Source organism: Neophocaena asiaeorientalis, unplaced genomic scaffold (assembly GCF_003031525.2).
Source record: "Neophocaena asiaeorientalis asiaeorientalis breed wild unplaced genomic scaffold, Neophocaena_asiaeorientalis_V1.1 scaffold82, whole genome shotgun sequence".
Classification (NCBI taxonomy): Eukaryota; Metazoa; Chordata; class Mammalia; order Artiodactyla; family Phocoenidae; genus Neophocaena; species Neophocaena asiaeorientalis.
The window spans coordinates 1,736,477-1,749,257 of record NW_020173068.1 but is presented as its reverse complement, the minus strand read 5'-3'; the positions used below and the strand labels follow the sequence as shown (position 1 = coordinate 1,749,257).

Genomic DNA, 12,781 nt, shown 5'->3' with positions numbered 1-12,781 from the left:
CCCCTCTGCCGCCCCTCCGTCCGGCTGTTTTCCTCCTTGCCCCCAGGAAGTGCTGCTGAAGCGGGCGGCCGACTTGGCGGAGGCCCTGTACGGAGTGCCCGGCGGCAACCAGGTATGGCGTCTCCGCCCGCCTCCCCGCGCCGGGCCCGGGGCTGCCCGCTTCCCGGTGCCCGCGGCTGCCCCGGCCGTGCCCGCTCTTGTCTTCGCAGGAGCTCCTCCTGTGGAGCTGGCCTCGGCGGCTACGGGGCGCCGGGCGTGGCCGGCCTCGGTGTGCCCGCGTCCCCCAGCTTCCTCAATGGCTCCACGGCCACATCGCCCTTCGCCAGTGAGTGTCCCCTGCCTCCCGGGGAGTGGGGGAGGGACCAGGCCCCGGGGAGCAGAATGGGGCTCAGCCCAGCTCCATCCTAGCCTATGAGGGGTGGGGGGAGCTCCTGTCACCTGTCGCGTGAGCACCGACCCTGGCCTTGCCCTCAGAGGCAAGGGCAGCCCTCTCTGTGTTCGACCTCTCTCTCTCTGCCTTTGGAGACCCAGCCCTCAACCCCGGCGCCGGGGCACTTCTTGCACTTTTAGTTCTCTTTGCTGACAGCAGTTGTGCACATCGCTTCTAGCCTTCCCCTCCTACTGAAACGAGCTTTAACACGGGGACATCCTGCTTAAACCTAGTGGACCGCCAACCTTTCCAATCTTATGCCAGGACTTCAGGAGGAGGGCTGGTGCCCCCTGCCGGAAGCCCAAGGGAACTCAGGGCCCAAGAAAAGTAGGTTTCCACCTGGCCCCACGCCCCCCAGGAGAGGCAGGGGCCTGAGGAGGGAAGACGTGGCTCCCAGCAGTCTGGTTGGGCAGAGCAAGAATTCTGTGTAGTCAGACACCTGGACTCACAGTTTGATTGTCCAAATCAGGAGCTGTCTGACATTCAGCAGGTTACTTCACTTCAGTTTCCTCTCTGTAAAACCGGATCAGTACCACCTGTTGCCTAGGGTTGTTCTCAGACCTGAATGTGCCACCGTGCATAAAGGGCCCAGACGCAGTTCAGAAAGCGTGTGTGAATTTGCATCCCAGCACTGGCTGTGGGCATTAACCGTCTTCTGTCTGGCTTCTTGGGGTGGGCGGCTCAGAGCTGGGTGGATGCGCGACGGGGCGTTTATGCTTTTACCATGCACTGCCCTCAAGTCCCTCCTTCCAACAGCAAATTCCAGAACAGCCTGTCTGCAGGTTCTTACAGCTTAGCTATTCAGCAGACGTGTTTTTAAAGCACCCAGCTTGGGGGATTGCTCCACCCCTGCTCACATACAAGGAGCCTCCCCCATCAATTGTAAGAGAGATTGCACCTTGAGTCCTGGGAGACGCTGTCGTGCCAGAGGAATGGGGAAGGTTGGCCAAGAAGGCTTTCCCTGCCATTCCTTCGCCTGTCCCCTGTCATATGTTTGCTATTGCTGAAGACCAACATATCTGGCACCTGCCTAGCCTTCCTTCCCATGGCCTACATCCTGAGTACTGCTCTTTTTGGCTGTGGGTTTGAGTCTGGCTCTCTACCTCTGGCCTGGGCTCAATGTTTGGGACCAGAAGCCCCATGTTGCTGGTGTCCACACAAACCATGACCCTCCGGTGTCCCCACCAAGACTCCTGTCTCCCCTTTGCTCAGGCCAGGCTCCACTGCTCCTACTTCCCTTCAGTTCTGGAAAGTATTCTTACCACCTCTCTCAGGGTGCCCCCCAGGTCGAAGCTGGTGGAGTTTGGAGCACCAGCCCCCCTTCTCCACCGCACACACAGCAGTCAGCAGTGGAGGAACACACTGCCCCAGTGGGCAAAAGCCAGCCACCCGGGGTCTTCCCATTCAGCCAGGAGATCAAGAGTTCTACAGCTGCTTAAGCCTCACTCCAGCATCAACTGGGGACACCCTGGGCTGGCCTAAGGGTCAGTCCCATCGGGTGGGATTGTCCTGTCCAGTCCCCATCCTCTCCCCCTTGTGCACGACGCTTTGTGGTGAAGCCCCAGTGGGCATCATTCTCATTGAGTTTGCCAGGACGTGCCTGTAATGACCTCCGGAACTGTCCCTGCCAGAGGCTGTCTGCTCGGACCTCCCCTCTGTCTTCTGCTTCAGCCGCCAGCAGCCCTGGACTGAACCACAACTCCCAGTACTACCCAAGCTACAAAATGTGGCTGTGAGCTCTGGGCCTTGAGAGATACAGTACATTTTCTGGCATTTATTTCAAGCCCTCCACGGAGCTCCATGGGCCTCATGAGCTAGCAGTCAGCATTGTCTTAAAAGGAGACGGTGATCCATGGGGCCGAGTACATTTGGAACAGGGGCAGCTGTTGAAGGCATCACTGTTCCAAAGGGGGTGGGTGGGGGGTGTTCTGATACCAAAAGCATCTTTCTCAGGCTGCTGGTTTCTTTCAGGAAACCCCCACCCTCATCCCATTGCCCTCTGCCTGGACAACACTCAAATCACAGTCTTATTGGTCTTTAGAAAAGAGAGGCAGGGAATTGTGTTCAGATGAGGTTGTAGAAAGGGGAATCCAGAGATGGCCTGGGCAGGAGCCCCCAGGAGAGGAGGCTGCAAGAAGGAGGGGCAGGCAAAGGCTGTGTGCAGGAGGCTCCCTGGCTATTCCCAGGAGAGCAAGCCACAGCCATGGGGGCTAGGGGGTTAGGGAACAGGAAGATCTGAGGATTTGGATCTCTGTACCTTTCTTTAAAATTGACCTGCTGGAAGAGGGAGATACAGGAGGCCTCCAGGACCAGGGCTGAATATGATGAGGACCTGCATTAAGCTGGAAGAGAACAAAGTGTCGGGGGTTGGGGGGAGTGTAATTGGTAAGGGGAACATATTTGTGGGGGGAGTAAGGGTTCTTGTGTGAGCTGTGATCCTGGACAGAGGGGCCTTATAACAAGAGCCTATGTGTACCCCCCAAACTTCGTCCCTGGCCACTTGCCCCAGCTCTGCTGTGAACCCTGACCTTTGACTCTGACCTTGATGGCCCAGGGCCTGTCAGTGTTTCTTAGTGTCTCAGAATCCCAGTGGTTCTCAGCAGGAATCCTAACCTGTTTCACTTCTTGCTCATGACTCATCTTTGCGGGCACCTCTCAGTATCTGCTTTTGTTGGATGTTCTGGTTTTGCTTTCGTTTTTTGGGTTTTGTTTGTTTGTTTGTTTTTAACCTCATCTGACCCTATCATCTCCAATGCTAAAAAAGGGTCTCCAGAACCCCCAAAAGGGCAAATGCTAGCCCGCAACCCCAGAGGCTCCCAGCCTGCCTCCAGACTCTACCCTGTACTGGTCTCCCCAGGACCCTCACAGCCCCCAGTCTGGGCTGAGCCTGGCACCCAGGTCAGCAGCCCGCACAGGGCATACTTCTCATGCCAGGGCAGCAACCGAGCTGCTCACTCTGGTGCTGTCTCCCTGTTGTGTCTCCCACCGCCTTCCCTGCTGCGCCTGCCCCTCCCCGCCCTGGAGTCATGCCCTCTAGCCCCCCGCTGGCCGCTGCCTCCTCTATGTCCCTCCCGGCGGCTGCCCCCTCCACCAGCGTCTTCTCCTTCTCGCCTGTCAACATGATCTCCGCTGTCAAACAGAGGAGTGCTTTCGCCCCTGTGCTGCGCCCACCCAGCTCCCCACCCCAGGCCTGCCCCAGAGCCCATGGAGAGGGGCTTCCAGGTGAGTGCTCCGTGCTGCCTCGCTGGAACCTGGCAGAGCAGCTGGGCCTGCGCAGCCCACTCCATCTACATCTCACAAGAGCTTCAAGCCAGGTGACCAGTTCTCCCTGGGGGTTGCAGAGGAGGGAGCTCTGCAGGGGTTCAAGGAGGTCCATCTGGACCCCACTTCCCTGGGCCTCATAGCTTGGGACGGTCTCACTCTGGACCATCAAGGAGACAACAATACCAGTTGGAGAAGGTCTGGAAACCACTTCGAGGCCTCATCCAGTTGAGCCCAGAGTAAAGACCCAACATGCAGAGCTGGAAAAACCCCACCGTGGGCTGCGTGCCTTTGACCTACACCTCCCTATGTCCACTGGAGGATAGCATACACCACTGTGAGAGACCAGGTCACTTGCTGGATGGAGGGGGACTGACCTTAGATAAGGTTTAGCCCAGCTTCACCTTCCCCATTTTACAGATAGGGAATTGAGACCAGGTCACCCCTCCTGCAGCCCATTAGTGAAATGATTGTTATTTGCCATTTATCAATCTCCTCCAAGTCAACATCCAACTTAAAGCCTGGGTTCTAACCAGTAGTGTATATAGCAAGTCAAAAAGACTTGCATCCCTTAGAATAAGATGACTCTTGGGGTGGGCTTGTTAGATGATGCTCTAGGATAATTCAAAGTGGAACACAGTTATATTTAGCCTTGTTTCCAAGTTTTGGATAATTTTTCTTAACCTAAGTGTGTCTGGAGCTTAAAAATGCAGGGAATAGGAAGGACAGAAGGCCACCAGTTTCTCCTGCAGCAAACCATGGGAAGGGGGTTAGAAAGAGGCAAGGGTGATGGAAGTGATGAATTTCGTGGGGGTGTGGGAGGAAGACATGCTGCTACCGCTGCATTAGGTATCTGTACTCCTGGAGGCTGACCTCTTCCCTTTGCTGTCCTGATACATGGCCGTCTGCTTCCTCACCTTGAGACAGGCCCTCTGAAGGAGACAGGCTGGGAAGAAGAGCCCAGAGTCATGTCTCTCGATTGAAGAAACTAGGGAGTCAAGGGCTTGGGGCTGTACCTCCTAAGAGGTCTGGGGGGCACACCTCACCTAACTGTCTGCAGTGCTGGGCCTAGGCTAGGACTGGGGGTGGCTGACTACCTTCAAGGCTCTTGATAGTTCTGCCCTCAAAAAGTGCCATATGTCCTGCATGCTGCCCCCAGTCGAGAGGGGCACAGGCTACACATGGCTTATGGCTCCCCTGCTTTGGTTACTGCAGACCAGCCTTTTGAAGATTCTGACAAGTTCCACTCTCCAGCTCGGGGGCTTCAGGGCTTGGCGTACTCCTAATTACGGTAGGTCTCTGGCTGAGTCTTGCTTCCCTTCCTGACCTTGGATGGGCTCTCTCCAAAAGACTTTAGCAGGGATGGGGTGTTGGGGTCCATGTCTCCCTCTCCAGGGCCCATCTAGACAGCTGTCAGGGCCATATAGCCCAGCCCAGTGGCCCAGGCTGAACAAGAGGCGAGAAGTGGCTTCCTGTCCCCTTGCAGCCAGCCTTCCTACAGGACCTTCATCTTTTCCTCTCCCCACCAGGTCTACAGGTGTTGTCCCCACTGAGCCCGGACTAGTGGTCCCTCCAGGATTCACGCCCATGCCCTGGATGGCAGCACAGACAGATGCAGGGCCAGGGCTGCAGGCAGACTTCAACCCACAGGCCTGAACAGGGAGAGGCCTTCCTCCCTGTGCTCAAGGGCCCCTCCGTCCCACAGGCTTCTCTCACCTCCCTTGAGGCTGGTTGGAAGCCCCAGCACTGTGCTGATGCTCTTGTTAGGAGAGCGTCCCGTGGAGGTGCTGGATGCCTGACCTCACTTGCTGGGTCGGTTCCTCTGGAAGAGATGGACCTTGTGCAGACCAAGGGCATCTGGTGACAGGAGCATGGGATGGGGAGTATGATAAGGAGCTCAGGAAGAGGTGGCCTGGGAAGGTCCTGTTTGCGTCTGACCCATCTCAACCATCCCGGCATCCCAACTACTCTCCAGGACAAGGGGTGGTGCCCAGCAGCCTCAGGAGGCCTGCCTAGGCTCCCATGGAGCTTCTGACAGCCACTTGATTCTGTGGCTGCCCCACTTCCTTTGAGTCCTGAGCGCTCATGCTTGCCACATCATGAATCCCGGTGGGGGCTTTGGGCATGAAGGGTGCAGAAGAGGAGGTGCCAGGCCCCCTGGTTGTGGATCTTGCCCTCAGTGGATGTCTCATGGACTCTGGCCCCACACACAGATGACTCTGGCTGGCCCCATAGAACCACGGAACGAGTCCAGCTGCCCCTGGTCTCATACTCTGCTCTGCTGAGGTTGGAGAAAACAATAAACACAGGTGCAGGTGGCCACCCAGCCTCTTTTGTCTGCTTCCTTGGTGTGGGTCTGCTTTTCTCAGCAGCTCTGCAACTCTAAACCATGCCCCTGGGCAGCCTTCTTATACCTTGGACTTTTTCAACAGCATCAGAGTTCAACTGAGCAAGTATTCCCTGCCCCATATCTGCTCTTGGGTACTGAGTTAGGGGGTTTGGGGAGGGGTGGGAAGACCCAGGACACGGGCTCAGCCCTGAGAACTCTGGCTGGGAGCCCATTCTGGGCACTGAGGACTCAGTCCCCCAGCTGTCTGAGCAGGACCAAGGTTGGGGGTGTCAGAAGGACATTGCTGGGAACCAGAACAGAGCCAACTAAATACTACCCAGATGTACAGAGGCTCAGAAGTGAAATCCTTCTTGACTGGAGGCTGCTGGGTGGGGCAAATTTTGGCTCCTAGGATTGCCTGATTAAGTGACACCCCAAACTTCCTCCCTCCTTCCCAGGCCTAGGCACTTTCCAGCTCTCCTGTCTCAGAGTTTTGGAGGATGGGTGGTAGAAAGGCAAGATTCCCAGGTTCATCTACCCAACTTCTGGGATGAATCCCAGTTCTCCCCCTGAAACGTGTTCCCTAGACCCCAAAGGTCTAGCTTTCTGGCACTGGAAGCCTACCTTTTTTCATGCACTGTCCAGAGATCCCAGGGTCCAACTCCAGGCCTCAAGCTTCCTTTTCTCTCCTCCTGACAGCAGTCCTTTGCTCTGGCCACTGGAAACCTGTCCTTCCCCAACCCATGAGCCCATGCCTTGCAGCCCTCTGGACAAATAATACTTGCCAAGGCAGATAGGCTGGCCCTGTCCTTTAGAGGCCTCCACTTTCTTCTCTTGTGTTCCTGCCAATACCTGGGATTCATCTCACCGGGGCCCGTGATGAGATAGCCTCCTACCTAAGAATCCTGCTTTATTCTCAGTGCTCGCCTGGCCTCCCCTCAGTTCCTGCCTTCAGCCTGTGTTGCAGAGCCCCAAAGCCTGCCAGCCATGCCCTGCTCCGTTCAGGCTCCGAGCAGTTTCCACGGTCCAGGGCCCTCTCAGGTTGATAATCTGCTGAGCGCTAATCTGTACCAGATGCAGGTTCCTGGAAGGGGTCAGGTGCCGTGGTTGGTATAAATAAGATGTGATATTTGTCCTCGTAGATCTCACAACTGTCCTCAAGCCACCATTTGAGTCAACACTGCCCACTCCTGGGAATTCCCTGGCGGTCCAGTGGCTAGGACTCTGCACCTCCACTGCCAGGGGTCCCAGTTTAGGGAGCTAAGATCCCGCAAGCAGCACAGTGTGGCAGGTTAGAGAGAGAGAGAGGTAGGTAGATAGATAAATACTGCCCACTCCCTCATCCACAGCAGGCAGAGCTAATCACTGTGATGTTTGCTCTGGACTGAATTGTGTCCTCTCAAAATTCATACATGGAGCCCAAACCCCTCTGCCTTTGTGGCTATATTTGGAGACAGGGCCTTTAAGGAGGTGATTAAGGTTAAATAAAGCCATAAGAGTGGGGCCCTAATCTGATAGAACTGTGTCCTTGTATGAAGAGGAAGAGACTCCAGAGCTCTCTGTCCACTATGTGAGGACACAGGCAAGAAGGCGGCCACCTACAAGTCAGGAAGAGTCCTCACCAGGGTTCAAATCAGCTTGCACCTTGATCTGGGACTTTTCTAGCTTCTGAAACTATGAGAAAATAAATTTCTTTGTTTAAGCTGCCTAGTCTATGGTATTTTATTATGGCAGCCCAGGCTGACTAACACAATGTTCTTCCTGCATGTCTTGGTTTTGGTTCCCCAAGAAGCAGAACCCGAGACAGGTTCCCTGCTGGAGAACTCTGGAAGACAGTGTAGAACATAACTCAGGGTTTTCCCACCCAAGGGGCAGAGGATCTGGGATATTGATCCTCCAGCCCTCATCTGTCACTGTCTGGGGGCTGCTCCCAGGAGATTAACTCTCTGACCCTTCTGGCCTGCCTGTGTCTCCTGCAGAGAAAAAGCCATCAGTAGACTTTGTTGTAGGATATTGTAAGCAAATTCTGGAGCGGTGAATCTGAGGGGGTATGAACAAGTAGAACCAACAGTTCTATGCCACAGACCCACCAGGGTCACAAAATCATTTTTAACACAGTCTCTAGTCAGGGCCACCACTTGAGATGAAAACTATTAACCAAATCTGGCAAATATCACACCAGGTCATTTTGTAGCCAATAAATCAGTGAGGAGTGAGTGAAACTGGACCATGAGTCATGGGTCAGTACCAGACAAGCCTGCAGCCAAGTCTGGGTCTGCATCTGGATCTGCAGCAACTCCAGCAAAGCAACAAGGGCGTTTTTTCCTGGGCCTCACAGCCAGAACAGCTCTCTGGGCTTGCAACATTCTCTAGTCGAAAGGGACACCATTCTCCATAGATCCAGCCGTCCTGACTCAGGACGATATTAAACTGAGCAGCAGAAGCTTGGTCTTGATCTTACATAAATCTGTGTGGAGAACCCACTGCCCAGTAAATGCTAGCATATTTATTTATTTATTTTTGGCTGCATTGGGTCTCCGTTGCTGCACATGGGCTTTCTCTAGTTACGGCGAGCAGGGGCTACTCTTCACTGGGGTGCGCGGGCTTCTCATTGTGGTGGCTTCACTTTTGCGGAGCACGGGCTCTAGGCACGCAGGCTTCAGTAGTTGTGGCGTACGGGCTTAGTTGCTTCGCGGCATGTGGGATCTTCCCGGATCAGGGCTCGAACCCTTGTCCCCTGCATTGGCAGGCAGATTCTTAACCACTGCGCCACCGGGGAAGCCGCTAAATGCTAGCATATCACCAGGTCCTAGCCTAGTGACAGTCCTGAGGCCTTGTAGACAAGACAGGATTGATTGGTTCATGAGGACTGACCCCTGCAGGTGCTGGACATCCCAGGCCAGTGGTGGAAGTTCTAACCTTGCCCCAGTGCCTACGTTCATATCAGTCAGTGTGGCATCATGTACCCGGAATGGAGGTTGTCTTCCTGTGGATTCCCCCAGGAGCAGAGCCTGAGACAAAGATTTGTGCTCAGAGGGTTTATTTGGGAGGCAATCTCAGGAAGCACCAGTGAGGGAGGGGGGAAGGGAGGCAGGGAGAGTAAGGAAGCCCAATACAGTGTACTTGTGAGCAAGTCACTCCTGTGAGTTTTCTGGAGCTTAATCCCACCAGGGAACTCTGGGAAACTGTATAAAACACACGCCTCAGAGATTTCCCACCTGAGGGGCCAGGGAGCTTGTGTACTTACTTATACACCGACTTCTGTCAGTCAGGGGTCAGCAGCTTCCGGGGGCAGCAGGAGGGGAGCACCACCTTCCTGGAACTTCTAGGTGGCCTCGCAGGTGGTAACAGGCCCCAGAAGCTAGAGAAAGCTCTCAGGGGAAGAGATGCAGTGCTGGCAGATGGGGTCAGACAGGTGTACACTGAAGAGGTAAAGATGAGGGGTCTGGATGGGGCACAACAGTGCGTACCGGAGGTGGCCCCGGGCAGTCAGCCTGTGGAAGAGGAAGTTTTTCCTAGTTGAAGTAAGTTTATGAATTTTCCGTCATCTGTAGGTCCTGCCTCTCCTGGGACCAGGTGACAGAAATTCTGCTCAGACTGTTTCTAGTTGAGGTACCAAGATGCCAGGTGACCAGGCCCTTCCCAGCATCAGCCTACCGCCGGGCTTTCTTTCCACAGGGCCGATGGGGTGGAAGTAAGATGGGGGTCAGATACTTGGTTGCTTGACCTTTAGAGAGAGAGCATCTCCCAGGAAATCCTCTGCTTCCTTCCCACATATGTTTCCCAGCAGAACCAGGCTGCTGTACCCTGCATCCTCGAGCAGCCTCTGGGGCTGTACTTGGCTCAGACAGGACCCACTGTGGACAGGTCTCACTGACTCAAGGGAAGCCCAGCAGCAGCTTTGACCAGCCCTACTGCTGACTGTTTTGCAAAACGTCCTCATTCTTCCCATTCCTGCCCTTATTGGCAGGGCCCTTATTTTTTTCCAAAAGGAAAAACCTCCCAGGGAACTCTTTGGTGGTCCAGCTCTTTCACTGCTGTGGCCTGGGTTCAATCCCTGGTTGGGGAACTAAGATCCCACAAGCCACACGGTGCAGCCAAACAAAAAGAAAAAGAAAAATCTCCCAGAAAAATGGAATCTGCTATGCAGTACAGAAAGGATGGTCTTTTCAGTAAATGACATTAGGTCAACTGGATATTCATAAGACAAAATGAAACTTGACCTCTACCACATACCATTCACAAAAATCAGTTAAGATGGATTGTGGACCTAAATGTGAAAGTTAAAAAAATAAAGCCTCATGCCCTTGAAGATAAACTAGTAATTGTTTGCCAGAGTAACCTCTAAGGTCTATTTCCCCCGCCATATGGTCAACTTAGAATGAGGCAAGCATTAAACATGGTTGAGGTGGTTCAAGTGGACCCCCAAATCTCTTTTCTCTTCCCGAGGATGATTTCTCCAAATAGGAAAAAATTCACAGATCACACACAGTGTCTTTGTCCCCTAGAAGAGCCAGGCTCTTCAGTGATTCTCAGAAGCTCCTCGCTCTTGCGCCTGGGCCGGCCACCCTCCCCTCCCTGTCCACACCTCTGCACGTATACCCACAAGCTTCCTTCCTCTGCTGCCATTCCAGTACGCGGTAACAACACCCTTTGGGTGACCGAAGGGCATGAGCCACCTTGAAGCCACCAGCTTTGAAGTCTGGTGTTCATAAGAACACCACACCAGACAAGCTCTCTCTCACCAACCCCAACGTGAGAGCCCTCCTATCACTTGTTTCACACTCCCCTGCTCTTCACTCTCATTAAGGGATTTTTTGATAACTAGAATTTCTTAGTTGAATGTAGTCTAAGTTATCAATCTTTTCTTTATGGTTAATGTTTCTTGTATCCTTTTAAGAAATCTTCACCTACCCCCAAATCAAGAAGATATTTTTTTATGTAGCTATAATTTATTGCCACATTTAGTGTATTAAATTGTAACAGGTATTTCTGATTCTTACTCCCCACTTCTCCCTTAAAAAAAAGCATTTGTTAACTTAGCATACCTCCTTCTGTCTGTTCCATGAAACTATAATTTCTTTTTTTTTTCACCTTTATTGGAGTATAATTGCTTTACAATGGTGTGTTAGTTTCTGCTTTATAACAAAGTGAATCAGTTATACATATACATATGTTCCCCTATCTCTTCCCTGTTGCGTCTCCCTCCCTTCCACCCTCCCTGTCCCACCCCTCCAGGCGGTCACAAAGCACTGAGCTGATCTCCCCGTGCTATGCGGCTGCTTCCCACTAGCTATCTACCTTAAGTTTGGTAGTGTATATATGTCCATGCCTCTCTCTCGCTTTGTCACAGCTTACCCTTCCCCCTACCCATATCCTCAAGTCCATTCTCTAGTAGGTCTGTGTCTTTATTCCTGTCTTACCAAGAAGATATTTTGATTTTTATATATGGTGTGAGCTAGGGGTCAAGTTTATTTATTTATTTATTTTTTGTATGGATAGTCAAGTGGTTCATCACCATTTATTAAAATGACCATCTTTTCTCCACTGCAAGTCAGTGGCACCTTTATCATAAATTAAGTTTCCATATGTGTACGGGTCTTTCTGTCTACCTTTATAGCAATTCCACACTATCTTAATTTCTTTAGATTTATAGTACGTTTTGATATCCAGTACAGCAAATTGTCGAACTCAGTTCTTCATGATTATCTTAGCTACACTTGGTCCTTTGCGTTTCCATTTAAATTTTATAATCAATTTATTAATTCTTTCTGTGTGTGTGTGTGTGGTACGTGGGTCTCTCATTGCTGTGGCCTCTCCCGTTGCGGGTCACAGGCTCCGGACGCGCAGCCCCAGCGGCCATGGCTCACGGGCCCAGCCGCTCCGCGGCATGTGGGATCTTCCCGGACCGGGGCACGAGCCCGTGTCTCCTGCATCGGCAGGCGGACTCTCAACCACTGCGCCACCAGGGAAGCCCAATTTATTAATCCTTTAAAAGCCTCCTGAATTTTCATTGAGATTGTATTGAATTTATAGATCAGTTAATGGAGAATTGATATCTTTAAAATGTTGAAATTTCAATCTATGAATATTATGTATTGTTCCATTTATTTAAATCTTTTAAACTTCTCTTAACAGTATCTTATAGGCCTCTGTGTGGAAGTCTTACACATCTTTTATTTTTTCCTCAGTATCTGATTATTTTATGCTGTTATATATGATATCATTTTCTTAATTCCACTTCCTAGCTATTTGTTGTGGGTTTATAGAAATACAGTTGATTTTTGTACAATAACCTGGTATTCAGCAACCTTGCTTAGCTCACATATAGTAATACTTTATCCATAGATTATCTTGGATTTTTTTTTATTTTTGGCTGCATTGGGTCTTCATTGCAGCACACGGGCTTTCTCTAGTTGCAGCAAGCAGGGGCTACTCTTTGTTGTGGAGCACGGGCTCTAGGCGCATGGGCTCAGTAGTTGTGTGCACGGGCTTAGTTGCTCCGCGGCATGTGGGATCTTCCTGGACCAGGGATCGAACCCGTGTCCCCTACGTTGGCAGGCGGATTCTTAACCACTGCGCCACCAGGGAAGTCCCATCTTGGATTTTCTTAAGTTGATAATTATGTCATCTGTAAAGGACAGTCTTATTTCTTCATTTCCAATCCTTATTTCTTTTCTTTCCTTTTCTTGCCAAAGTACATCACTGGTGCCTTCAATACAATGTTAATTAGAAGTAGTGTTAGCAATTTTATTTTGCTC

The 12,781-nt window shown here is 52.1% G+C and overlaps 1 protein-coding gene across 1 annotated transcript in view; it reads left to right on the top strand.

Annotated features, from left to right (window-relative positions):
- The window catches only part of EBF4 (EBF transcription factor 4), a 53,867-nt gene extending 47,889 nt beyond the window's left edge, over window positions 1-5,978 (top strand). The window contains 6 exon segments of the mRNA XM_024743070.1: window positions 47-112; window positions 210-224; window positions 226-325; window positions 3,455-3,652; window positions 4,907-4,982; window positions 5,221-5,978. Coding sequence (XP_024598838.1) covers window positions 47-112; window positions 210-224; window positions 226-325; window positions 3,455-3,652; window positions 4,907-4,977 — 450 coding nt within the window. The 3' untranslated portion in view covers window positions 4,978-4,982; window positions 5,221-5,978.
- The last annotated feature ends 6,803 nt before the right edge of the window (window positions 5,979-12,781 follow it).